The 27,510-nt window shown below is 39.6% G+C and overlaps 1 protein-coding gene across 2 annotated transcripts; it reads left to right on the top strand.

Annotated features, from left to right (window-relative positions):
• Nucleotides 1-193: 193 nt before the first annotated feature.
• LOC110214107 (uncharacterized) lies at nt 194-26,368 on the top strand. 2 transcript variants are annotated; one of them, XM_020994804.2, is made up of 5 exons: nt 194-358; nt 12,584-12,652; nt 13,396-13,570; nt 14,159-14,272; nt 23,426-26,368. In XM_020994804.2, exons 2-5 carry the CDS (start codon nt 12,620-12,622, stop codon nt 25,198-25,200), a joined length of 2,097 nt encoding a protein of 698 aa, XP_020850463.1. In that variant the 5' UTR covers nt 194-358; nt 12,584-12,619; the 3' UTR covers nt 25,201-26,368. The 2 variants fall into 2 exon arrangements, with proteins under 2 accessions (XP_020850463.1, XP_020850464.1); XM_020994805.2 differs by lacking the exon at nt 13,396-13,570 and having other exon boundaries at nt 344-358.
• The last annotated feature ends 1,142 nt before the right edge of the window (nt 26,369-27,510 follow it).

The raw sequence follows: 27,510 nt of genomic DNA, 5'->3' as shown, positions 1-27,510 counted from the left end.
CGGAAGTAACGCTTCGACTCCCACCCCCACCGTGAGATCCGCCCAATCCAAGCCCCTGCCTGGCCCAGAGCCGCTCTAGGCCGTGCGGAGGACCAGCGAGCTCTCTCTAGTCGCCCGACGTTTCCTTCCGGCCGTGGGAACAAAAACGGCTCCTTGCCCAGTCCCGCCCCTCCCCCGTCCCCGCCCCCCTCCCGCCCCCACCAGTGACAGGACGCTGAGCCGATCGATCGGCTGAGGGCGAGCCTGCGGCCGCCGAGCTGTCCGTGCCGGGAAAAGAGGTCCCCGCCCCCGGCCAATCACCTCCAGCTTGCAGCTCCGGGCGCCCGCTGCTTGGCGGTTCGTGATCGGGATTCGGAAGGTGAGTTCTCCGGGCCACTGGGTCCCTTCCACCCGCTGCGTCCCCTCCCCCCTCCCCCTCACAGGGTCCCCGCCCCCTCCCCTCCTCCTTCGGGTCCCCGCCCCCTTTCCTCTTCCACCTCCTCCTCCTCCTCCCTCCCCTAGATCCCTGCCCCTCCCCCTACTCCACTGGGTCACTTGTCCCTTTCGCACCCGACCCCGGTCCATGGGGTCCCTTTTCCCTTCTTTGACCTCTCCCGGCCATGGGGCCCCTCCCCCCAGTTCTCTCCTGTAGGGTCTCCTCCTTTCAGTACCCTTTTCGCAACATGAGACAGTCACTGCTAAAGGGGACTAAGCGTAGCGTCCCTGTGACAATCTCAGTCCTAAGGGCCCCCTCCAGTGTATTAAAATATCCCCCTCTCTCCAATGCCCCTTACCCCAACAATATGCTATTGTGGATGGGTCACTGTTTTATTTCTAATAACTGAATGTGGTCAGAAGTCTCTTGTAATACACAGGATCAAGTTTATCTTTCATCACCAATGACGCCAATTACAAATTCCGTTATTAGAACGTCATTAAATTCAAATTCCATTAATAATAAAAGTCGCTGATTGCAAAATGTAGTTAATGGCAGATAGGTTAGTGGGCTGTCAGTCAGATCAAATCAGCGTCTTGAATAATGAAATAAAAGTATGCACTAGAGAATTATGTAACCAAAGGTAAACAGAAATCAGGAAGTTGGCCGTGCTGATCTGGGTAGGACATAAATTGAAGTCCAAATTGAAATGTGTGAAAAATGTCTGGGCTGCTAAAGATATTTCACGCAGCAGATGTTAAGGAAAGCTGCTGGTTTTCCGACATTCTTTCCTGCAAAATCGGGGCTCGTGACGTTTGAATTGCCAGGAGAGCTAGCAGCTTGACGCACTATTGATTCATGGCTAGTTTGTCATGAAGCCCAGGCTTTGAAATAAGATGTTTCCCAGTGCATTTCCCAATCACCAGGGAAAGGTTATGTTGTAAAATGATGTCAACATTGGAAACTTACAACATTTGGAATGAAGCAGGCTCCTTCTTTTTTGTTTTTCAATCCATCACCACTCTTTGATCCTTTGAAAAGAGCTGAGAGAACTGGCATAATGATGATGCAGTTGCAGATGCTTCGGTATCTGATGAGTGACGATGGTATTAGAAGCTTTCCGGCAGCATTCTTCCCTTGTCTGGATAACCAGTCAGTAAAAACCAAATAAATTGCATTTTCCTCTATTTGTATTAGGGAAACAGGTTTGCTTTGGAATGCATGGAAGAACCCCTAAAAGTATATCCTAGAAGTAAGAACTAAATTTTGCATTTTTAGTTTTCATTCCTTATGAAAATTATGATATTGTGGCTTATTAATATTGCATGGCTTGTTTGCTAAGTTATGAATATGTAATATCTGTGTTGTAGTTTTGGCTTAAAAGAACTAATTTAAAGGTATAGGTTGCTATTTCTGTATTAATGCCAGCTTTCAATATTTGTTCATAATCAAAATACCAGAGTCAAAGAGCTTTCCTTTTTGTTGTTGTTGCAATTTTAAGGCATATTATGAGTTTGCAACAGATTGTTGTAATGAAATATAATACAGTGAATAGCAGGGAATAATTATTGTTAGGTATCATTCTTAAGACAAAATTGTAATAGCTTTTAAATTGTTAGTATAGATTTTTATTTTGTCGTATGTATTCATAACATCTTGACATAGTTATTTTAAATAATGCCACAATGGAAGAGAGAATTTACTTAATTTGAAAAAAAAATCCCATTCCTTTGCTTTTCACAGTTTCTTTCTGGACAAAAAAAATAAAATTATTAAATAATCACAACTGTATTAAAATATTTGATGTGATTTTTGGTCAATCTCTTTATATGTAAAACACACATATGTAAATATATATGTAATAAAATATGTAAATAGTTTTTAGTCAAAATAGTGAAGCCCTCCCCAAATATTACTGAAAATTTTCTTTAGAAACATGTTGAAATAATATTAAAAACAAATAATATTTAATACTTAATATTTAAATTTTAATTTTTCTTGAACATGTGAATGTTTTTGGCCAGTAGTGCATATTTAGAAATAAAGATTTTGCTGGGCTTTTTTGTTGTTTGTTGTTTGTTTTTGGTTCAGATATTTTTAGCCCTCTGCTTTTTTAAAGTTAAAAATCTGCTGGTCCCTGGCCCCCCCCCCCCCGATATTCTATTAAAGCTTAAGGGTAGATTTTAAAATACAGAAACTTTGAATGAGCAGAAAAATATATGATACAATGTAACTAGAGGAGCAAAATTATTGCTGGTTTTCAAATAATATAGTGAAAGAATGTTTTAAAACCTACAGTAAGCGATATATAATATCCCAAGCAGAATTGAATGCAAGAAAAATGTAACATTTGCAACCTTGATGACTGTTAACCAGGTGTGTATTTCTACTTAGCTAGTAGATATATTGACTTTGACTGGTTTTACACAATAAGATTGTTGATGTTTTTATGCACTAAGTACTTCTTTTCTGAATTAATTTTTTCAAAAAGCTTACATGCTACCATAAGACTTAATAACATTTGTAGAAGATGAATTATAGTTTATCAACAAGATATAGATAAATGATAGACCATTCTATCCTAGCAGTCATGATGCCTAGAGTTTACTATTGTAAGGACAACTCAGTCGACTATATCTTCAAGAACTGAAATGAACTTGTAATTACATATGATGACCTCTGTGTCACAGCTTTGATGTACAGTTTCTTAACCTTTTTGTGTGTGTCATGGGTATTTTTGGCAGTCTGAGGAAGCCTGTGGACTCCTCAGAGTATTGTTTTTCAATGCATGAAATAAAATATATAGAACTGCAAAGGAAACTATATTGAAATAAAAGTTTAATTTTTTTCCAATCCAAGTGTTTGAACCCCTGAAATCTATCCATAAATCTGTTGGTGGTCCATGGAACTTAGATTAAGAAATGCTGATATCTAATCTTGAAGAATTAATGCTTATTATTTATTCAAGGCATTATAAAATTACACTTAAATTTATTGTTTCATTAAACTGAATTTTTGTAATTAAAAAAAAGATATCCTAGGACTCTGAAGGCCCATTTAGCTATTATATTTATTTATGTTCCCCTTTCTTTCATGATTCTGGGATTCTTCCATTCTGCACTTCAACCCCATGAAGAACCCAGGATATAGTAGAATTAGGGCCTGATTTTGCTGTAAGCCCTTTTTATCCTTTAGCCAAAGAAATGTTATGTCTCAGTGTTCCTTCACCAAATATTTCCTGAAGTCTGTAGAATGATGCTGAGCTTCAGAGAGAAGATTTGGCTTTTGCCTTCAGGGGATTTGTAGCTCAGCAGGGGAAGTAGAAGACAGGGTTACATATAAATATAATATGAGGCAGAATGGGGTCATTGTAAAAGAGAAGTGCAAACACAAAAGTGCCATGGAGAGAGGGATCATTTCATCTGAAGGAATTAGGAAAAGTTTCAAGGAAGACATACCATGAGATGGGCCTTAAAAGATAGATAAAATTTCTGCAGAGTGGGGTTGGGCACAAGGTTGAGGTGATGAAGGCAGGGAGGTGGAAGTAGTCAGGTTTGTTGGGATGAAAGTTATGGGAAAAGGAATAGTTTTAAATAAGGCTAGAAATGAGGGTGATGTCAGATTGTGGAAGGGATTGAACATCAGGCTATGTTAATGGGGAGTAAGGAGCCATTAAAGTGTTTCAGGCAAGGTGATGGCGTATATTTCAGGGAGAATAATCTGACATGTTAGGTAAAATGGATTGGGGTGGGGTAGACAGAGACAGACAGACGGACAGACACTGTGAGGATGGAAAAGAAGTGAAAAATGACAGATACTGTAGAGGTAGAGACTTGGAACTGGTTGAGGGAGGAGAAAATTACATTTTTGGCACCTAACCACAACTAAGGTTACTTACTCCTTCTGGACCCATAATTTCAGGAAATGGGAGAAGGATGTGGTCAGCATACCCCTTTCCCCTTCTGTTGCTTCCAGACCCTTGCTCAGCTGTTATCCGCCACAACTCCTCCTTTGAAGTTCATGGCCATTCAATTATACCACGTTCTCATGATTGTTGTCACTGCTACCTACTGACTTCAAGGACATTGTCCCATCTTTCTCAATGATTTTGGTACTAGGCTCACCATCTTCCTTTACACTACATATTTTGCTGTCATTCTCAGAGACTATAGCTGTCATTTTAATTATTATTCTAATATCCTAGACTCACAGTTCTTCAACTTTCTCAACTTCTATGACCTCCACCTCTATTTCAGCTACCTACCATTCTACCTCACTTTCACACAGAACTATGTGATATGAAGATCTGGACTTCTGAAATCCCCCTCTCTGACCACAGTCTCTTCTTGATTCCTTCCAAACTTGCTCTTCGCTCTGATAGAGAAGAGAGACCTCTCCTTCCTTGGTTCCTTCTTCTCAGTCCATTGCACTTGTTTTGCCTTCATTTTCCTTCCTAGTCAATTTTCAACTAGCGTTCAGCCATTTTCACAATACATTTTCTTTTACCCTTGATTCTTTGATCCCCTTGACCTTCTGCTGTTTCTGAGCTGGTAGCCATCAACCCTGGGTCACTCTCACCATATATCTTCATTACTCCTATTCTCAAACAGCTAAATAAATACCCCTGGAGAAATCATGCTGATTTATTGCATTATTAACCTGTGTCACCCAGCCTTTCTTCCAACAAGGTATCTTTTATCAGGGAAGGGAATAAACATTAAGTACCTACTATGTGCCAGATAATGTGCTAATAAGTGCTTTGCAAATATTATTTGATCAGAATCATTCAAGATTCCTTGAAAGACATAACAATAGAAATAATCTTGTTCAGTGGCCCTGAGATCATAAAAGTCAGGTGAGTCATAAAACAAAGATATTCACCACTGTGATGAAGGAGAATCCAGCACAGAGCCTAGGTTGAAGAGGGATTCCCTGTGGATAGTGAGATCTTCCAAATGCTTCTGTTTGGGGATGATGTTGTACTGGTTTCTTTAAGCCTGGAAAGATTGTAGAACTTCTTGGATAGGATCTCAAACCACTCAAAAGAGTTTGACCTGGTTATCTTCATGGGAAAGATGAAGTAGATAAAGAATGTCTATTTCCCAGATTGTGACTTGAAATTGGATGGACAAATTGTAGAGATATTGGCATCTAGTATTATGTGTCTTGGGACAGATAGTACAAATGAATGGTTTGGGCCCAGAATTAAATAGGAGGAGGAGAATAGTCTGGATCACCTTTAGGAAACTGAAGAGCTGCTTTGACTACTCCAACGTTCTCCTAGAAGCAAAGGCCCACCTTTTTCCATACCTATCATGTCTATCATTGTGTATACCTGAGAGACATGGAACACAATAGTCTCTGAACAACTGAAAAAAGGGTATCCCATAGAGGGCCATGAAGAGGTGCAGTGGTAAGTATGAGCCAGCTGTAGTATCACCAGGGAGGAACTCTGAAGAAGAGAAGTTAGAAATCTCATCAAAGAAATGTATAATAGAAGAAGAGGGGTTACTGCTGCAAGGGTGAGGGATGCCAGATGGATAACCAGTGTTCTGACTAGTAGTCTCGTGATAACAAGAGAAATTGAGGAAAGCCTCCAGCATATTGGGTGGTCTCCCTCTGGCAAACTTATAGGAAGATATGGGCAAGAGTAATATAGATGGGTTGTGATCTGCATCTTTGAAGGAAAATCTAGTCTATGAGATTACAGATTCATTTTGAATATCAAATAGGTATAGTGGAAAAAGGATTGGACATGGAAACAGAAGACTTAGATTTGAGTTCTGGCTCTGCCATTTATTTGTGACATTTGCTAAGTCACTTAACATCTTCATACCTCAGCATCCTCATCTTTAAATAGGTATAGTACTTGTATCCTGTAATTCATGGAATTATTATTAAAATTTTTAAATTTTTAAAAAATTTTTACATTTTACATTTTTAAAACAGTCATTAAAATTTTTTTTTTGAGTTCCAAATTCTCTCCCTCCAAGCCCCTTCCCACCCATTGAGAAGGCCGACAATATGATACCCATTATAAAAATTCATGGGATTATTGTGAGGATCACATAGAAATGTCATTAAAAGTTCTTTGCAAACTTTGATGTGTTGTGCCAGTATAAACCATCACTATTCCTCATAGCACTTGTTCCAAAGCTTCCCTTCTTAGGTCTTCACCCTCAGCCTATCCTTGCTCTCTTTAATCAGATGACTTACTTTCTTTCCTGAGGAGATTGATTCCATCTGATGTGATTTCCTCAAGCTCTCCTGTTTTTCCTACCTCTAAACCTGCCCTTACCAAAGAATCCAAATTTCTGAATGGAAAATAATCTTAGAAGTCATTTAGTACAGCTTGTACTTGAGAGAGAATGCTCTCAGCAACATCCATGTGAATACCTTGAGTGATGGGAAATTGACTTTCTCAGCTCAGTCCAGTTCTGGATAGTTCTAATTGTTAGTGCCATATATGTATACACACATGCACACATACAAACACACACACACATACAAACACACATACACATACACTCTGTGCTAAGTGCTTTACAGATGTTATCTTATTTAATCCTCCCAACAACCTTGTGAAGTAGGTGCTACTATTATCCACATTTTACAGTTGATGAAACTGAGGCAGACAGATGTTATGTGACTTGCTCAGCTTCCCAGACCTAATAAGAATCTGAGGTCTGATTTGAACTCATCTTCTTGACTCCTAGCCTTGTGTGCTATTCTTTGCACCATCTAGCTGCCTTGGTCATCCCACTCTGTATATTCTCTAATTTGCCAGCATCCTTTCTAAAATGTGGCATCTATAACTTAATTTAATATTGCAGAAATATGTTTCAGTTCACACATCTTATGATTGAATTAGCTTTTTTGGCTGTCATGCTATAGTTCTGTTGTTCATATTGAGCTTGCAGTCCACTAAAATCCATGGACATTTTTTCACATGAAGCATTGAATATGCATATAGGTCTATCTGTACTTGTATAGTTTGTGCCCAGGTACAGGACTTTACATTTATCCTAATTACAGCCCATCTTACTAGATTCAGCCCATTTTTCTAACCTTTCATTGATCTTTGAAAAATACTGGAGAATGGGAGAAATGCTGCAAGATTGTAATACTTACAATGCACCAGATGTTTTTTTTTTTTAAAGTGAAAGAGGTAGATTCTTTAAACTTAAGACCAATAAACTTGACTTTGGTCCCTGGCAAAATTCTCTAATTAAAGAAATGAATTGTGAGCACTTGTGAAAGCGGTAATTACTAACACCCATCTTGGGATCAGGAAGAAAAGATCATGATAGACTAAATTCATTTCCTTTTCTGACAGGGTTATTAGACTGGTAGATCAGGGGAATGCCATAGACATAGTATATTTGAGCAAGGCATTTGGCAGTTTCTCATGTATTCACATTTTTTTTTGTGTGTGTGTGGACAAGATAGAATGTAGACTAGTTGATAATAGAGTTAGGTTACTTTGAGACTGGTTGAGTAACAAGAACTATATCCACGGAATAGTGATTAATGAATTAGTGTCAACTTAAAGAAGAAGGTCTTTAGTGGAATGTCTGTGAGATTTGTCCTTGACCCTCTAGTATTCAGCTGTTGTATCAGTGACTTTGGAAAAGGCTTGGGTTATCAAATTAACACATGACAGAAACCTAGGAGGGATTGGACAACAGATTTGAAATTCAACAAGATCCTGACAGGCTAGAATGGTTGGCTAAGTATGATTGGAGATTTTTGGAAGGAGAGAATTTCTGAACAGGCATAGGTTGGAGATTCTGGGATTCTAGGATTCTTCTAAATTTGTCTTGTATGCTTTAGGTGACACAGTAGATAGTGCCTGAGGTTAGGAAGACCTCAGTTCAAATTTGGCTTTAGATACTTACTAGCTGTGAGATCCTGGGCAAATCACTTAACCTCTCTCAGCCTCAGTTCCTCATCTGTAAAATGAGATAATAACATCACCTATCTCCCAGGGTTATTGTGAGGATCAAATGAGATAATATTGTTAAAGCATTTTGCAAACCTTAAGGCACTAGGTAATGTTTTTATTATTATTATTATTATTATTTTCTAGCCAAAATGGGCTTCTAACCATCTGTTATTCTTGTTTTTGCCTCCTCAAATTCTCTTTTTGTGCTCATCCTATCCCTTTTGCCTAGGAGAAGTTCTTATCCCTTATCTCACCTGTTGAAATCCTCTTTTTTCAGATGCTACCTCTTCCAAGAAATATTCTCCTGCTCCTTTCCCACCTTCACAGCTTATGGACAGGATGGAAAGACATGGGCTAGTAAAGTTAGCTGGGTTTGGAACTTGTTAAGTGTCTGGATGCAGAAGTTAGTCATTATTAAGTTAATGTCAACTTGCAAAGAGGTCCCTAGAGGAGTGCTCCAGGGATCTCTTCTTGGTTCTCTGCTGTTTAACATCTGTTATTGATAACATTTGTTAAGACCTAGATGGTATGTTTTTATCAAATTTGTACATGACACATAGATGGGAGGAATAGCTAACACATTGTAGGGTAGTCAAGATCCAAAGAGATGGCTAACATGATGAACCAAATCTAATAAGATTCAAATGAATATAGAAGACATAGATGAAGAATTGCATAGAAGAGGGAAACATGAGTGCTTTGTGAACCTTAAAACACTACGTAGGTGTTTGCTATTATTATTATTATTTTTATTTATATTGTCCAAACTGTGTATGGAGAGCTGAGTAAACACAAACTTAGGAGTTATCAATGTGGTTGTGGGGAGGATGGATTATTCAGGGAAGGCTTGTTGGAGAAGACAAATATTGAAGGAGGGTGTGAGACATTCCAGACATCCCAACAAGAGTGAGGGTCTTGAGGCAAGATTGAAGCTGGAGTGAAGTAGAGATCTGATGACTAGGAAGAAGGAGGATAGAAGAGGAGATAAGGAAACTGGTCCTCCTAAAGCTTTTGAGAATCATAGAAACTAAGAGTTGGAAAGGACCTCAAAAGTCATCAAATCTAGTTGGTCTCTCAGCAGGAAGCCCTTCTATGGTAGTCCCAACAAATAGCTATTCAGCTTCCCTTTCAGACTTCCAGGGAAAAGGAACCCACCACCTTCCAGGGTAGTCCATTCTGGTTTTTTGGAAAGTTCTCATTGTTGTCCTTACATGGAGCAGAAATCTTCTGATCTTCAGCTTCTACTCATTCCTGCTTTTGAACCAAATGAAAGAAGTCTCATCCCATTCCCATTTCATAACCTTGCAAATATTTGAAGATCTCTATCTAACCTCTAAACACCAAACATTTCTTTTTCTTTCAAAGCAAAACATTACTGATTATTCATATGGCGTGGTCTCTGGTCAACTCACCATTCTGGTCTCCCTCCTTCGGATATATTCCAGAGTGTTGAACTTGGAGTCACAAAGGCTTTAGTTAGAAATCTACTTCAGACAGCTGTGTGATCCCAAGCAAGTTATTTATCCTTTCTCAGTCTTGGTTTTCTTGTCTGTGGGGATGTTGTTTGTCCTTCGTTCTTGAAGAGGACCATGACATCAAGAAGGTGAGGCCATGACATGCGAGTGAATTGGATTTAAATGAGGGAGGGCTGTGCAAAGTCACCAGCCTCACCTTCTCCTCTGGAGCCATCTGGGTCCAATGGCAAGATATAGACCAGGATGGCTGGATGGCCCCCTGTCTGTGGAGATAATAATAGTACTTACCTTGCAGGGTTGTTTTAAACAGGGGAACAAACATTTATTAAGCATCTACTATGTGCCAGGAACCGTGCTAAGGGCTTTACAAGTATTACGATTATGATTTTGCAATTGGGGAAACTGAGGCAGGTGGAAGTTAAATGTATTAAGTATCCCAGGAGAATATAACGACAGTTATGCTGTTGCTGTTGTTCAGTCATGTCTGACTCTTTGTGACCCCATTTGGGGTTTTCTTGGCAAAGACACCTGAGTGGTTTGCCATTTCCTTCTCCAGCTCATTTTATAGATGAGGAAACAGGTAAACAGGGTTAAGTGATGACAGGATCACACAGCTACTAAGTGTCTGAGGCCAGATTTGAACTCAGATCTTCCTGACTTCAGACCCTATGCACTGTCCGTTGGGCCACCTAAATGAGATCAAAGAGATAGTTTATATAAAGCACTTTGCAGAGTGTAAGGCACTACACAAGTGCTAGTTATTAGTATTCCAGTTTACTACTATCTTTCCTAAAATGGGGTCCTCAGAATTGAGCACAATATTTCTAATATGGTCTGATTAGGACAGAGTAGAGTGGGACAATGAGCTCCTTTGTTCTGTGTACTAGGCTGATGCATACCGTGTAGCCTAAGATTATGTTAGCTTTTTTGGCTCTATGTCACATGGTTGGTTCATGTAGGACTTTGGGTTCGCTACAACTCCTAGATCTTTTTTACGCAACTGTTGTCCATGCCTCCCCCAACCTGAATTTGTGGAGCTGTTTTATTTGAACTTAAGGGTAGGATGTTACATTTATCCCTAATACATTTCATCTTAGATTCTGCCTGTCATTCTAGCTCCTCTTGGGCTTTTGGATCCTGAATTTATCTTCTAATGAATTAGCTATGTATTTTCTGCCCACAAAATAGGAAATCATACCTATAAAACAGATGGAACTCAGAGAGGGACTTAGGGCAGCTAGGTGGCGCAGTGGATAGAGAGCTGGGCCTGGAGTCAGGAAGACCTGAGTTTAAATCCATGCTCAGATACTTACTATCTGGGTGACCTTAGGCAAGCCTTAGTTTCCTCATCTGTAAAATAAACTGATGAAGGAAATGGCAAACAACTCAAGTTTCTTTGCCAAGAAAATCCCAAATGGAGTCGTGAAGAGTAAGTCACAACTGAACAACAACAGAGGGGATCTTGCTTACAGCTTCCATCTACAACCAATCATAATAAAAATAGGAACCCAGATTTATAAAGTGCTTTAGGTTTTAAGAATAATAATGATAGAAGTAATGAGATCACATTTGTGTGGTGCTTTTAAGGTTTACAACCCTGGAAGGGGAGGTAATGTCAACACTCTCATTTTGTGGATGGAAAATAGCTTCAAAGAGATGAAGCGATTTGCCCAAAGTCACATGGCTAGAGCCAGTGACCCAGGATCTCACAACTTGAAATTATAATGCTCTTTCCATTATGTCATGCTGCCTCCGATATGGTTATAATTGATGGGGTACATAGTCTTCTGCATGCATCAGGCTCTGAAATGTTTGTTGGATGAATGAATGAAGCTATGACAGGTCTGGTTTTCTATGCTTAAGTCTTGTTAATTTTACTTCCACAGCATCTCTGGCATCTTCTTTCCACTAATGCAGCACCATTCTAACATCATCATCTTTTGCCTAGACTATTGCAATTGCTTCCCAATTAGTCTCTCCCCTCTCTAATCTACCCTCCACACAGCTGCCAGTGATTTCCTATTTTCCTAATTTTCTGATCATGTCACTTCAACCCCTCCCCCCCACCCCAATAAACTCTAGTGGCTCTCTATTACTTCTAGGATCGAATATAGGATTCCTTTGTTTGTCATTTAAATTTCTTCACAATCTGATTGGAACTTACCTTTCCACCATTATTGCTTCTTACTCCCCTCCACACAGACTGCAGTCCAGCCAAATTACCTATGCTGTTCCTCATACAGGGCATTCTATCTCCTGTTTCCTTCTTTTGCATTTGCTGCCCCCCCCCATGCCTGAAATGCACACTCTCCTCACCTCTGTCTCTCAAGATCCCTAGTTTTCTCAATACCCAGCTTAAGTACTACCTCCTACATGAGGCATTTACTCACTCCACTAACCTAATAATACATTCCCCTCACATCAGATTATTCCCCCAAATTCTTTCATATGTATTTTGCACATACTTATATGTGTATACATGTGGCTTCTGATAGGATGAATGCTTCTTTAAGAGAGGAATTGTTTCATTCTTGTTTTTGTAGTCCCAGCTCCTAGCACAGTATCTGGAATATGGTAGGCATTATCTAATAAATGCTTGCTAATTAGTTGATTTATTTGATATTAGTCAGGACCTTACAGGGTTCCTAGTTTCCCTGAAGCACTGGTGAGGAGGACTAGGGAGGTTAGGTAGAAGGGAAGCTGCAGGACATGATTGGTCTCACTCGTGATTTCCTTCTCTTCCCTCAGCCCTGTCTCCCAAAGAGGCATCTAAAAGACCAGGTGATGGCAGATGAGCTTCTTCCACTCAGGCCTCAGGTAAGTTTTCTTTTCTGAGATCTCATTATTGCTGTCTCTGGAGTAGACTCAGCCATGGTCCCTTGCTAGAGTTTCTCCAGCCAGCTACTCTCCTGCACCTCCCACTTCAACCCCAGGAATATGAGCCTATATTCCTTCCCTTGGGAGCCTAGTAGAGTAAAGGACTTCATGGACAAAGCTTATTGGTTCTCTAGGCTACTTTCCTCTCAACCTTCATAAATATACTTACTGACTTTGCACACCTCCAGCTCTGGGGCCTCTACTTTGACTTATCAGATTGGAGATAAGTCTCTCAACCATGTGCTCTTCTTGTTTGGGGATTGGAGAAGGTTACTTTTTTTTTTTAAACCCATCCCTTCCTCTTTTTTTCTGAATCCATTTTGTCTCCTAGCCCTCAAAATGTACATGCACACCCACATATTTATACATGCACATATATTTTCACATTTTCATAGTCTGTTTCACAGACTCAGACACTCTGCAGAGCCTCTACCTCACTGGATCACCTTCCAATGGCTACCAAGCTGGTAGCCTTTCCAAGGCTTCTAGCTCTTTTACTGACAATTTGAACCAAAGAGCTGCTTTGGGAGGCGGTGAGTTCGAAGACCTCTTTCCTTAGAGATCTTGGAATAAATGCTTGACCACCATTTTTCCATTATATTGCATAGAGGATTCTTATTCAGGAACAGGCCTTGGCACTCCCTGCCAACCCTTACCTTCTGTGATCATATGATTCATCCCAGGGCCGAGCACTGGGATTATCGCTGGGCTGCCGCAGGAACATGTTTCAGGCATCTATGATGTTTGAAGATGTGGCTGTCTATCTCACCCGGGAGGAGTGGAGCCATCTGGGTCCTGCTCAGAGAAACCTCTACAAGGATGTGATGCTAGAGAATTATGGGAATGTGGTCTCTCTGGGTAAGGCTCCTCCCCCCAGGACTTGGGTCTGAGTTCCTTTGCTCCTTGCTTTGTGAATCAGTGTAGGGTATGAAAAACTTTTGTTAGGTTTGGCCTTGAGGTTCAGGGCCTACAGATTTCTAATCCTTTGAGGTTCACAAATAGGACAACTCTGTTTCCCTTTACCAGTTGACAGACTTGGTCTATATAGAATTAGAAAAAGAGATTCCTTAATTCTATCTAAATCTGTACTTTTTGATGCCTCTCAGGCCCTTGAAGGAAACTCAGATTTCTTCCTGATTTAGTACCAGGCGTCTCATATGGGATCTAATTTTGACTCCCTAGAAGTAGAAGTTTTCTGCCTTGTAAGAGTGGATAGCACATACTTAGTCAATTGCCTCATGTACCTACTTCACCAGGTCCCCATTTCCTCTTGGAACACAATTCTAAGATCCCCTCCAGAAGTTTCTTAAAACTTTTCTAGGCTCTTCTATCATGGCCTTTTTTCTCTTCTCACCTACCTGAAAACCCAGGCCCTGGAACTGAGGTTGGGACAGCTCTGTGTATCCAGAACAAATCACCGGCCCCCATTTCCTTCCTTATGCACAGGATTTCCAGTATCCAAACCAAATGTGATCTCCCAGCTAGAACGAGGGGAAGAGCCATGGATCCTAGACATTCAGGAAGCTGAGGGGAGAGAGATGCTGAGAGGCGACTGTTCAGGTGAGTGAGTGAGTGAAATGTCTTCATTCAGTCATTGAACACGCACATTTACTGATCATCTCCAGTATGTTCAGTGGTATACTGGGCACAGTGGTTAGGTCTTTATTCTAGAGATGTAAAAGAACAAATTCTCTTTAGGAAGAGGATGCATTGTATACATTTCTTCAGAGCAGAAAGCGTTCCCAATGATAGATACAATTTGAAATGAAGTTACAGCCTGGTTCTTGCTCATCCTTGTTCTCTGACCAGACTTATAGTAACCTTTTACCTGCTCTTTTATCCTAGGCTTGTAGAAATTTAGCAGAAACCATTATTTGGTCTTATTCTCTTATAAGACATCTTTTCCTTTTTTTTCCTTCTTCATCTCCTTTTTTCTTCTTTTCTTTTCTTTTCTTTTCTTTTCTTTTCTTTTCTTTTCTTTTCTTTTCTTTTTTTAGGCATTAGAGATTGTCTGGACCTGTGATTTCATTGGTTCAGGGAATTTCTGTTTACATAAACTTCCACTGATACAGATCAGCAATTCAAGTTACAGGAAATTTGTTACCCTACAGGGTAGCCCATTGCATTTTGGGCCCACTATTATTATCAGAAAGTGTTTCCTTGTGCTGAGATGAAATCTGGCCCACTGTCACTTCTACTCATTCATTCATTCATTCAGTTCACCAAATATTTATTAAATGCCTACTTTGCGTCAAGCACTGGAGATACAAAGACAAAAGCTAAAATAGTACCTCTCCTCTAGGGTTATAGGTTTATAAAGAAAATGTTTAATTTTGCCCTCTAGAATCAAAACAACTAAACCTAATCCTTCTCCCCTGTAATAATTCTCCAGGTATTTGAAAAGAATGATCATGTTACTCCTAGGTCCAGAATGAACTTCCATATTTCCTTCAGTTGACATTTATATGGCATGGTTTGTAAAATCTCTTCACCATCCTGGTCACCTTTATTTGGACTCACTCTAGTTTCTCAATGTACTTCCTAAAACATAGTTTCCCAAACTGGACATAATAATGTAGATGTGGTCTAACCAGGGCAGAAATGCATTAGTAATGTAGCCTTCCTTCTATTGGATACAACTTACATTAATACAGCTGAAAACTGCTTTTGCTTTTTTGGCTGCTACGTCATATTGTTGACTCATATTGGGCCTGGGATCTATAAAAATCTTCACTGTTTTCCTCATGAGCTACTTTACAGCCAACTGGTTCCATGTTATACTTGTACAGTTTATTTTTTTTTAAGCCAATTGAAGGACTAAATAGTTAAAAAAAATTAATCTTAATAGCTTTAATCCACCATTCCAATCTTTTGAAATCTTTTTTGGATCTCAATTTAAGCAAGCGAGCAAGGAAGCAAGAATTTGCTAAGTACTGGGAATACAAAGAAAAGGCAAAAACAGCTCCTTCCTTCAAGGAGCTTCTACTCTAACATGGGGGACAAGATGTACATAAATAGGCATGTACAAGATACAGGGTAGATGGCCGGTAAGCTTAAAGAGGACCATAATTCAGTCATCTGTTTCCCTGCAGCTTCACGTTTTTCACAAATGCAGTTAGCACAGCCTGTCCTTTCATTGAAGTCAGTGATAAAAATGTGGGCCGAAGCATGAAGCCGTTTGCTCTCCCAGGTTTCAGGAAGTGGCTTTGGTTCCTTATTACTTGTTCCCGTCTCTTGCTGCTGCCAACTGTTTCTTTTTTTTTCCAACTGTTTCTTGGTGCCCTAGTTCTAGCCACTACTTTTCGGTTCCTTTTTATGTTCCTGCTCATTTTGTTGTCCTTATTTTTTGTAAGCCTTGTTCAGTCTGGAGTTTAGTATTTGTGATACTATTCTGAAGGTCCACGTCACTCTTTTGTATTTTTTTCTTGTTCACAAGTTTCTACTGATTTCTTTGTATATATCCTTTCAAATTTTTAACTCATTAGAGATGTCTTTATACCATAGGATCATAAATTTAGAGCTGAAAGGGACATTGGAGGCCAACCCTCTCATTTTACAGATAAGAAAACTGAGACCAAGGGAAGTTAAGTGACTTGCCCAAAGTCACACAGGTACTATTAGTTGTAGAATCTGAACCTAGGTCCTCTCACTCCAGAGACATGCTCTCCCACCTATACCACATTACCTCCTGTTCTTGTCATATTCCTCCTTATACTCATTCACAATTATGTAATCAGAATTTCATAAGAATCTCCTATTTCCTCTGTGCTATCTTTTCTTCTAGAATCTTTGGTTGTGGTATATCTTCTCTGTACTATTTGGGACATGTCTGCTTACAGTCTAGACTAAATGCCTGATCAGGCTCTGTTTACCTATTAGTAAACGAAAACAAGGCAACTATGTCATGCTGGGCTTGGAGTGAGTTTTAATCTGTCCTCAGACAGCTGTGTGATGCTGGGCAAGTCACTTAACTCTGTTTGCCTCAGTTTCCTCATCTGTAAAATGAACTGGTGAAACAAACGGCAAACCACTCTAGTATCTTTGCCAAGAAAACTCCAAATGGAGTCACAAGGAGTCAGACGTAACTGAAATGACTAAAAACAACAACAGCAAAAAAAACAAGCCCTACGTTGACATGGTCATCTTTCTCTCCAGGTTTGAATGGTTTACACATCACTAATAATTTCCTCCTCCTTGATCAATGAATAATTAAGTCAACAACAAACATTTATTGAGCACCTACTATGTTCCAGGCACTGGGGAAACAAAGTGCTGGGGAAACAAAGAAAAGCAAAAACATTATCTGTCCTCACGGAGCTCACAATCTAATGAGGAGGAGGAAGGAAATGTAGGAAAGGAGGTCAGTGCTATTATTATCCCTATTTTACAGTTTAGAAAACTGAGGCAGACAGAAGTTAAATGACTTTCCCAGGGTCACATAGCTAGTAAGTGTCTGAGGCTGGATTTGCACTCAAGTCTTTCTGACTACAGGCCCTAGCCACTGCCCTACCTCACTTCTTCTGGATCACATGCAAGCAAACATGTATAAATAAGATTGATAATAATAAAACAACTAGCATATATACAGCATTTGCTATGTGCTAGGCTCTGTGCTAAATGCTTTACAATTATTATCTCATTTGAGCCTCACAACCCTGGAAGGTAGGTACTATTATGATCCCTGTTTTATAGATGAGGAAACTGAGGCAAACAGAAGCTTAAGTGACTTGTGCACGGTCACACAGCTAGTAAGTATCTTAGATTGAATATGGACTCAGGTTTTTCTGACTCCAGGCCCAGAGAGCACTAGGAAAGGTTTCTTGTAGAAGGTAAGATTTCAGCTAAGACTTTAAGGAAACCAGGAAGCCAGAAGTTGAGGATTGATGAATAGTGAAAAAGTGGGATTGATAGAGGGGACAATCTACTGGAGAAGAAGGGGTCGAATGAGATCATTTGTCCATATGGAGGGGTTTGCTTTAGCTGAGAGAAAGGCCACCTCTTCACCTGAAACGGGTGAAGGATGACATAGTGAGAGAAGACCATCTGAGTGATATCAGATGAGGAAAAGGAGAAAAGAGGGAGCTCTTGGCAAATGTCCTGACCTTTTTCAATGAAGTATGAGGCAAGGTTCTCAGACTGGCACCTAAGCTTTATAATATAATTTCCCTGGATCCGGCTTGACTTTTTAGGAGTCCACTTTATTACATATGGCTCCTTTATGACCCTGGAAGAAAACTTGGTCTTTGCTACAGAGCATCTCCGTGCTTATTTAGACATTTGTTCACCTGAGCAGTGCCGAAAGGGTTTATTCATCCATTCTGTAATATCTACTTTATTCTTCACTAGTTAGGGGTCCTTGCAAGTGCATCAGAGGTTTTTGGTGCTCTCTACATATTATTTTGTTATCAAATGTAAAGTTCATGTATTGCTAATCAAGTGAGAAAAAAAATTAGACTAGTACAAGCAAGCATTCTCATAAGCTCATAAATTCTGAAAAATTCTATCTAATATACAAGCCATCCCCTAAATTGACAAAAGACCACCTTTTCTTTAGTTTATAAATTTAGTTACCCAGCTCTGTGCTTTAGGAGATAACTTTGGTTACAGAAGCCACACTGGGAATCATTCTGTACCAGTCTGAAAAATGTTTTTCTACCCTCAGCCTACTCCAATAGACATCTCTTTCTCTTTTTCTTCATTACATTTTATTTTATTTTCAAACAAAGTTCATGCTTCTCTCCCTCCCACTTCCCTCATACCCACCCCTCCATTGAGAAAGCAAGAAAAGCAAAACTCTTGTTACAAGGGTGTATAGTCAAGTAAAACAAAATTTCTCATTGGCCATATCTATATCTATTCATTTATTGCAGTATAGATATAGATATTAATATGGAATGGATGAATACACACACACATGTATATGTGTATATATATATATATGTACACACACACACACACACACATACACACACACACACAATTTTTTTGTTTGGTTTAATCAGCCAAGATCACCTCATTCTCTCCCTGTCCTCCCCATTTCTCCACCCCCTCTGAAAACACAAGAAAAACAAAAACCGCACTGGTCATGTCCTCAAAATATTTGCTTATTCTGCATTCTGAGTCCTTCATCTCTGTATCAGGAGGTGGGTATCATGTTTTATCATTGGTCCTTTGGAATCCTGGTTGGTCATTATGCTGATAAGAGTTCAGCACAATAATTTTCCGTCACATTTATATACCAAAACTCATTCATTCTTCAGTTTATGGTACCCCCTAACATTGCCATTCTTTGCCACTTCAAAAAGAGATTTAGACATTTGTATACATCTTTAGAATTTGTTTTGCTTAGGACTAATCCCTCCCTAAGTCTGCCCTGTCTCTAATTCCCCCTCCCTGCTTCTTCCTTTTTCTTCCTATTTCTCTGTTGAGTCAAATGTATTCCTGTACCCAACTTTGTGTGTGAGTGTGTATGTATGTTTGTGTATTCTTCCTTCTTTTGACCAGTTCCCATGTAAGATTCAAGTGTTCCTTACCCTTTCTTCATTTTTTGTAGGGATATCTATTCACATACCATTCTTAACACATATGTGACCCTAATGTCAGGGACCCAAAGACCCCTCTGTATACTTTGGGGTTGAGCCTGGCTCCCTGATTGCAAGCATATAGTTCACAATATTACTGAAGAAAATTTTATTGAAAGAAGGAGGAAAATAAAACAGCTTTATTAACGAAGTATATTAGTCCTCAAAATGTACGCACATATCCCCAGTAATTTACAGTCTTCAACATGAGTAGAACCCTGGTGAAACTCCAGGTTAGATTGGAAAAGGAAGAGAATAGAAACAAAGACACCAATTAGTAGGTTATTACAATGGTCTAGCCTCTCGGTGGCAGCTAAGGGAGCTCAGTGGATAGAGTGCTGGGCCTGGGATCAGGAAGGCATCTTCCTGAGTTCAAATCTGGCCTCAGACATTTACATGCTGTGTGACCCTGGGCAAGTCACTTAACCCTATTTGCCTCAGTTTCCTCATCTGTCAAATGACCTGGAGAAGGAAATGGCAAACCACTCTAGTATTTTTGCCAAGAAAACTCCAAAAGGGTTCACAAAGAGTCAGACATGATTGAAAAAAATGACTGAACAGTAGCTGAGAGGTGATGAGGGCCTGAATTATAGTAGTGGCCAAATGAATGGAAGGAAGAAAGCAGATGTGGTGGTGATGGTGATGGTGATAAGATTTGGTAAATGATTGGATATGTGGGGAATAGGGAAGAGTCAAAGATGACTCTGAGGTCATTAATCTAGGTAATACCCTGCTGGTGCTTTCAGCAGAAATGGGGAAATTTGAAAGGGGTATTAGTTTAGAAGGAAAAGATAATGAATTCTTGCTGGATGTAGGTTTGTTATGTCAATGGAATATCCAGATATCCAGATGGAGATATCCAGCTGGTGGCTAGTGATATGAGAATGAAGTTCATTAGAAAGATTTGGGTTAGATGTATAATAAAGATGATAATTGAAGCCATGATAGTAGATAAAGGAGGGAAGGGAATTAGCATTTATATGGTGCCTACAATGTGGCAGGCACTTTGCTAAGTGCTTTACAAACATCTCATTTGATAAAGTTACTTAGGGAGAGGGGCTAGAGAAGAGGGCTTATGACACAGCCTGGAGGGACTTCAGGTACTTAGAGGGTAGGAGGTCAATGATGATTCAGCAAAGGAGCTTGAAAATGAACCATCTGACAGGTAATAAGAGAAACAGAAGACAGCAGTATCCCAGAAACCAAAGGAGGAGAGAGTATCCAAAGAGGAAGGGTTGGTCAACAGTGTCAAAAACCAGAACTATCAAGAAGGATGATTAAGGAAAGGCCATTGGAATTTAACAGGTAAGAGATCATCAGTAACTTTGGAAAGACCCTTTTCGGTAAAGTGATAGGGTGGAGCTGTAACCCAGATTAGGTTGCAAGGAGTTGAGGAGTGCTTGGGAGGTGAGTAAGTGGAGGCAACAAGTTGTAGATAATGCTTTCTAGGGGGTTGGCAGTGAAAGAAAGGAGAGATCTAGGATGGTAGTTTAATAGGATGGAAGGGTCAAATGAAAGTCAAGGATGGAGACAACCTGGCCACATTTGTAGGCAATGGGAAAGGAACCAGTGATTAGGAAGAGGTGAAAGGTGAGAAACAAAAGGGTATGTTCCCATGAGAAATAGGGGAAGTTCTGAGAGAAAATGGGAAGGAATGGGGTCAAGGGTAAGGAGGATCACCTTTGACTAAAGTTGAAGCAAAGGAGAAGGTGGGTGAAGCTATAGAGAATTTTTGAAGTGCTGATTAGGAGGAATGAGGGCACATATCAGATGGCTTCAATTTTCTGAGCAGAGGAAAGTCATCTGCTAATAGAGAAAGAAGGGTGGAGGTGGCAAATGGTGCTTGGGGAGAGAGGCAAAGACTCTTTCATCTTTGGATCAGCTGCTTCAAGGATCACGATAGGCAATCATCGAAGAGTAAAAGTATGGTTGTACAGAGCTGGGGGTCCCCTGACATTAGGTTAATATGAATTTTAATGAACCTAGTTAGCATGACTGCATGGTTGCCTAACTTCCTTCAGTTGCGGTCAGCAGCATGAGAGTAGGATAAAAGAAACCAGGTGGTGAGGGTGAACTAGCATTGAAAATTAGCAAGGTATGAATGGTAGTAGAACAAGGAGGTATGGAATTTGAGGGTAAAATAAAGTACATAGTTGAACTGGTTGACTGTAGAATCAAGATTGTGAAGAAAGGAAAATGAAGCCAGATCAAGAAAGCAGGTGGAGATGGAGGGATTGGAGGCTACAATGTGGATGAAGAGTAAGTTTAGGAGGAGTGAGACAGAGAGATGTCAGGATAAGAAGTAGTAGTCAGTGAGGAGAATTTCAGTGTCATGGAAGTAACATGGTCCAGGTTGATGGTGAGTTTTAAAGTTTAACTGTCCCTCTGGGTGGCAGAGGCGGAATAAAGATACAGGTCATGGGAGTTCAGGAAATTAAAGAACTGGGAGGACAAGATATTGTATGAGGGGAGCTGCTGTCATGGAGACGATGAACTAAATGCTATACTTCTTGGAGGTAATTAGGGTGACCTAGAGGCTAATGGAAGATAGTAATAAGGATCCTGGATAGGGTGATATAGACAACTAGAGTGAAGTCCAAAGGAGAAGTTTCAGAGTCAAGGTTATAAAAGTCTGGAAGTGGCAGTGATGAGTGAGGAATAGGCCAACTTTTCTTCCTGTGTGCCAGGGGACATGAGAAAGTAACTAGATAGTGCTATTGAGGGGGCCTGGTTTCTAGAGAAACTAGGTTTCTATAGGAGGAATGTGAGTATTAAGCTGAAAAAAAGTTTAGTGAAGGAGTGGGGGTCCCAGGGATCATGTGGCAGTTGTTTTTGTTTGTCCTTCATTCCTTTTTTTTTTTTTGGCTAGGCAATGGAGTTAAGTGACTTGCCCAGGGTCACACATCTAGTAAGTGTTATGTGTCTGAGGCTGGATTTGAACTCAGGTCCACCTGAATTCAGGGCCAGTGCTGTATCCACTGCAACACCTAGCTGTCTGTTGTCCTTCATTCTGGAAGAGGACCATGACATCAGGAAGATGATGCCATGACTTGCAAGTGAATTGGATTTAAATGAGGGAGGGCTGTGCAAGATCACCAGCCTTACTTTCTCCTCCAGAGCCAGCTGGGTCCAGTGGCAAGATATATAGGTCTTATACAAGATATAGATCGATATGGATAGAGACAGCCCCTCCAGGGATCATAATGAAAGGGACGATAGAGAACGATAGGGGGAGGAAGGTCAGGGCTAAGCTGGATTAGGATGAAAGTCCAGGAAATAGTAAGCTGGGGCAAGTAATTTTTGCTTTAGCAGACTTCATTTGAATCAGAGTGATGGAAATCACAGGAGGAAAGAATTTGCTAACCATAAGAAAGCAGCTTCCCACCCTCCTGGATCCTGGGATAATGGACCAGGTGACTCTGGTGCATTCTCTGTTCACACTTGGGATCTGGGGGCAGAAGTGATCAGACTTTCATATTGGAGTGCAAGCCCAGTAAGTATCCCAGAGACCTGACTAACTCACATGCATTGCTAGCTCTGTGTCCTTTGTGGTCATGTGAGAAAGTTAGTGCAATAGTAGGGTTTCCAAAATTACTAACAGCCTGAAGTTACTAACTTCCGATTAGTATGCCCAGGAACTTTTTCTTTTTCCTAATGGCATCAGCCCTTGTGCTCCAGAATATGGTCACCCAGGCTGCCAGGTTCTCCGGCAAAATGAGTAAGGACAAGTTGTGAGTGTTCTCTATTGGCTTCTCTTCCCAGCTGGCTATGGCTGCTTTGCAGTCAACTCTTTTTCTTTTCTCCAGCATAACTACAAGGAAGATAGTGTTTGCTTTCTCACTTATCAAAATGGAAGAGGAAGGATGAAAAGGAAAATTTATCTATACTTCAATTCAACTAGTATTTGTTGATCAATTGATATCCAATTAACACATGTGAAGTCATTTTAGCATATCTGAGAAGATAGGAATGTCTTATAATAAGCAGAGCTTATGAAATAAACATGTAAAATTGGAGCGCTTTTCTCATACCTTCTCCTCATCATTCTCTGGGTTATCTGTCCCATAGACCCCAAAACCTTATCTCTTCCTTGTTGATCTTTAATATTCCTGTTTTGCATTTATTGTTTTAGATTGTGAATCGAGGACTGAGAGAAATGAGCTGTTTCCAAAGCAGGAAATTTCTGAAGAGGTGGAACCACAATGGGCAATATTGGAAAGACTCACAGGGAATGTTTCCCAAGGATCCAAGTGGGGAGAAGTCTGTGAATATGAAGGAAGACCAAAGGAAAATTGGGGATCCTCTGTGGGGAAGAAGCTCATTTCTCATGAGGGAGGTTTCAGGACAGTTCCAGTGATCCACCAGTTGTCTCCAACAAGAGTGAGAGGCCAAGAATGTAATGAATTTGTAAGAAACTTCAGGCTAACTTCTAACCCTGTTCGACTTCAGAGAGATCCTTCAGGAGGGCGATTACGGCAATGGGATGAAATGAACCAAAGATTCAAACAAAATTCAGATTTAATTAAATATCAGAAAGACTATGCACAAGAGAAACCTTGTGATAATACTGTATATTGGAAACAATTTGGACAGAGCCCAAATCTTATTGAACATCAAAAAATTCACACTAGAGAGGAAACTTATGAATGTAATGAATATGGAAAACACTTTATCAGAAGGTCTTTGCTTATACAACATCAGGGGATTCATGCCGGAGCAAAAACATATGAATGTAGTGAATGTGGAAATACCTATAGTAAGAAGTCTCTTCTTAATGATCACCAGAAAATTCACAATGCAGGCAAACACTACCAGTGTAATGTATGTGGAAAAGCCTACAATAAGAAGTCTACATTTGTTGATCATCAAAAAATTCACACTGGAGAAAAACCTTATGAATGTAGTGAATGTCATAAATGTTTTATCAGAAAATCTCTGCTTATTCGACATCAGAGAATTCACACAGGAGAGAAACCATATGAATGTACTGAATGTGGGAAAGCCTGCAGTCAAAAGTCTGCCCTTCTTGATCATCAAAGACTTCACACAGGTGAAAAACCCTATGAATGCAGTGAATGTGGTAAGCACTATATTAGAAAGGCTTTGCTTATTGAACACCAGAGAATTCATACAGGAGAAAAACCCTATAAGTGTAATGAATGTGGGAAAGCCTATAGAAAGAAGTCTACTCTTGTGGATCACCAGAGACTTCATACTGGAGAGCGATCCTATGAATGTAATGAATGTGGTAAAATCTTTACCCAAAGCCTAAATTTCATTCAGCATCAGAGAATTCACACAGGAGAGAAACCCTATCAGTGTAGTGATTGTGGAAAACCATTCAGTCATAGATCTGCCCTTATTCAACACCAGAGAATTCATACTGGAGAGAAACCCTATGAGTGTAATGAATGTGGTAAAGCCTATTGGAGGAAGTCTACCCTTATTGATCATCAAAGACTTCACACTGGAGAGATACCTTATAAATGTAGTACATGTGGGAAGGCTTTCCGACACAGGCCATCTTTTATTGAACATCAGAAATTACATAATGGAGGCAAACACCATGAGTGCAATGAATGCAAAAAACAATTCAGTACACGGGCATCCCTTATTCAACATCAGAGACTTCATACTGGAGAGAAACCTCATGAATGTAATGAATGTGGAAAAGCTTTCAGTCAGAAATCTACACTTATTGATCACCAGAGACGTCATAGTGGGGAAAAACCCTATGAGTGTAGTGAATGTGGCAAATGCTTTATCAGAAGAGCTTTCCTTATTCAGCACCAGAGAGTTCACACAGGAGAGAAACCCTATGAATGTAAGGAATGTGGGAAAGCCTATAGAAAGAAGTCTACCCTTACTAGTCACCAGAAAATTCACACCGAAAAAAACAAGAGTTAATAATATTGAAAAGCCCTCAGTCTTGAAGCCTGTTTTTAATGATCACCAGTGACTTCATATTGGAGAGGAGGCCCATGAATTTAACAATGTAAATGGTTTATTAGAAGGACTTGGCTTACTCATCAGAGAATTTATGCATAAAAACCTTATGAAAACAATGAGTAAACACTTAAAAACATTTGCTTATTTAGCATCATAGAATTTACACTGGAGAGAATTCCAATGATCATGGAATGTGGGAAAACTTTCCATCAGAATTTTACCCTCATTAAACATAAAATAATTTTTGCAGGAGAGAAATCCAGTGTGTGTATGAGAGAAACCCAAAACATGCCTATATGGTGGGAAACCCTTAACTGAATCTGCCTACTCTCATCAACATTTGAAAATTCAGAATGGAGAGAACCATTTGAGGATAGTGAATGTGAGAGGCTTTAAAATCTTCAGTCAGAAACCTTTGCTTGTTCAGCATCATAGAATTCCTACTGGAGAGATATATTATCATGAGTGCTGTGAATCTGGGGACTCTTTCAGACCCAAAATGTCCTTAAACATCAAACGATGCATACTTTCATAGATTTGTGGTAACTTCTGCCCCTGCAGACTGAGACTCCTCTATACCTTCCCATCTATGTTTTTCCATAAGTCTTCCAAAGAGTAGCCACCCACTGTACTGAAGGTTTCCTTTGATTCTTTTATTATCTTCAGGATACCAAATGTGCCACTCAGTGTGCCTCTCCTTCGTGTCTCACTACCTGGCCAACTCCCTCCATTTCCAGGCATACATGTCTTCCTTAATATTAGTTATACTACTTCTCTAATGTAAATCATGATTGGCAACATGCTGCTACTATGAGTTCATTACTTTTTGAGTCACTTATAATTTGGAATCTAATTAGATCATGGTGTTCCATAATTTGAAGCCACATAGTATGTAGAATATTGGTTTTTCAAGAGATGGATTTTTGCAATGGGAAGCAGTTGGGGTTTATTGAAAGCAATGTACAGTTTCTTAAATGCTTTCTAATCCAATGAGATTCCCTTCTGCTACTTAAACACATACACAACACACACATAAATGTATTATGTATATATTTATATCTTTGTGGGGGGGTATATGTATATATATATATAGACACACAAATAAAAAAAAATTGGACTAACTTGATGCCTTGCCCCTCTCACTGTGTTTTTAATCCACTTTGTTTTGGGAATTTAGACAATCAATTTCTTTTTTCATTGCTGTAGATTTCACTGAGGAAACTTCATAGCATTCTGAGGCATAATGTAATTAGTAAAGAAATATGCCATGATTGTAATGACTGTGAAAAAGCTTTCTGTGTGTCCTCACCCAAAATTCAGTGTCATAAGATCCATATTAAAGAGAAACCCAGTGAGTGTAGAGAATTTGGAAAAGCCTTCAGCCAGTGTGTAAATTTAATTCCATGTTAGCTTTTATGCAGGTGAGAAGTCCTGATGAATGTGGCCCAGTCTTTATTCTCAGAGTATGTTATTGAATAACAGAGAAAATATGATTAGAGAAACCTTATGAAAGAAAGAAATATGGGAAAGTTCTTCCTTAGGCTAATTCTTATTAAAAATGAAAGAAGTCACAAATAGGGAGGAAATACATGAATATTATGATTGAGTCAATCCAGCTTTTCAGTTGAATTTGATATCAGAGGAGTAATAATGGAGAAAAATCCTGTGACAAAGATGAGATTCATGGTTTGCATATTGGTTAAACTAGATCATAGTCTCTTAGAATTGGAAGAAACCTCAAAGGGCATCTGGTTCAATCCTGTTTTTCATCCTTGACAAGTGATCATCTAGTCTCCCCGTGGAGCTCTCGTGTAGTAGGAAACTAGTGATTTCCTGAGGTTCACACATTCAGCTTTTAGACCATTCTAATTACTAGGAAGTTTTCACTTATATCCAGCCTAAATATTTGCAGCTTCCTATCATTAATTCTAGTTTTGCTTTCTTAAATAAAGTGGAACAAATCTAATCCCTCTTCCACATGACAGATCCTCACATAATTAAAGACCACTATCCTATCCTTCTTTCCTACCCTGCTGTCTGAGCTTTTTAAACTCATCTTTATACCACATCTCAAATTCCATCACTGTCTTGTCCATACTTTTCGGAATATTTTTCAGTGTCTTTTCCAAAAGTTGGCATCTAGGACTGAATGTAGTACCACAGATGAGACATGAACTATAGAGGACAGCAAAACTATCACATCCCTCATTCTGGGTACCATGCTTACATCAGTGGAGTCTAAGATAGCATTAACTTTTTTTTTTTTGC

The sequence above is a fragment of the Phascolarctos cinereus genome, unplaced genomic scaffold (genome assembly GCF_003287225.1).
Source record: "Phascolarctos cinereus isolate Bilbo 61053 unplaced genomic scaffold, phaCin_HiC Scaffold_4;HRSCAF=312, whole genome shotgun sequence".
NCBI lineage: Eukaryota > Metazoa > Chordata > Mammalia > Diprotodontia > Phascolarctidae > Phascolarctos > Phascolarctos cinereus.
This window is presented reverse-complemented; position numbering and strand designations above follow the sequence as displayed.

Excerpts from the sequence above, each read along its gene's own strand:
- LOC110214107 (XM_020994804.2), top strand. The coding sequence starts at position 12,620 with ATGGCAGATGAGCTTCTTCCACTCAGGCCTCAG. Across the intron at positions 13,571-14,158 it reads TGGGAATGTGGTCTCTCTGG|GATTTCCAGTATCCAAACCA; the intron begins GTAAGGCTCCTC and ends CCTTATGCACAG. Across the intron at positions 14,273-23,425 it reads GCTGAGAGGCGACTGTTCAG|ATTGTGAATCGAGGACTGAG; the intron begins GTGAGTGAGTGA and ends TTATTGTTTTAG.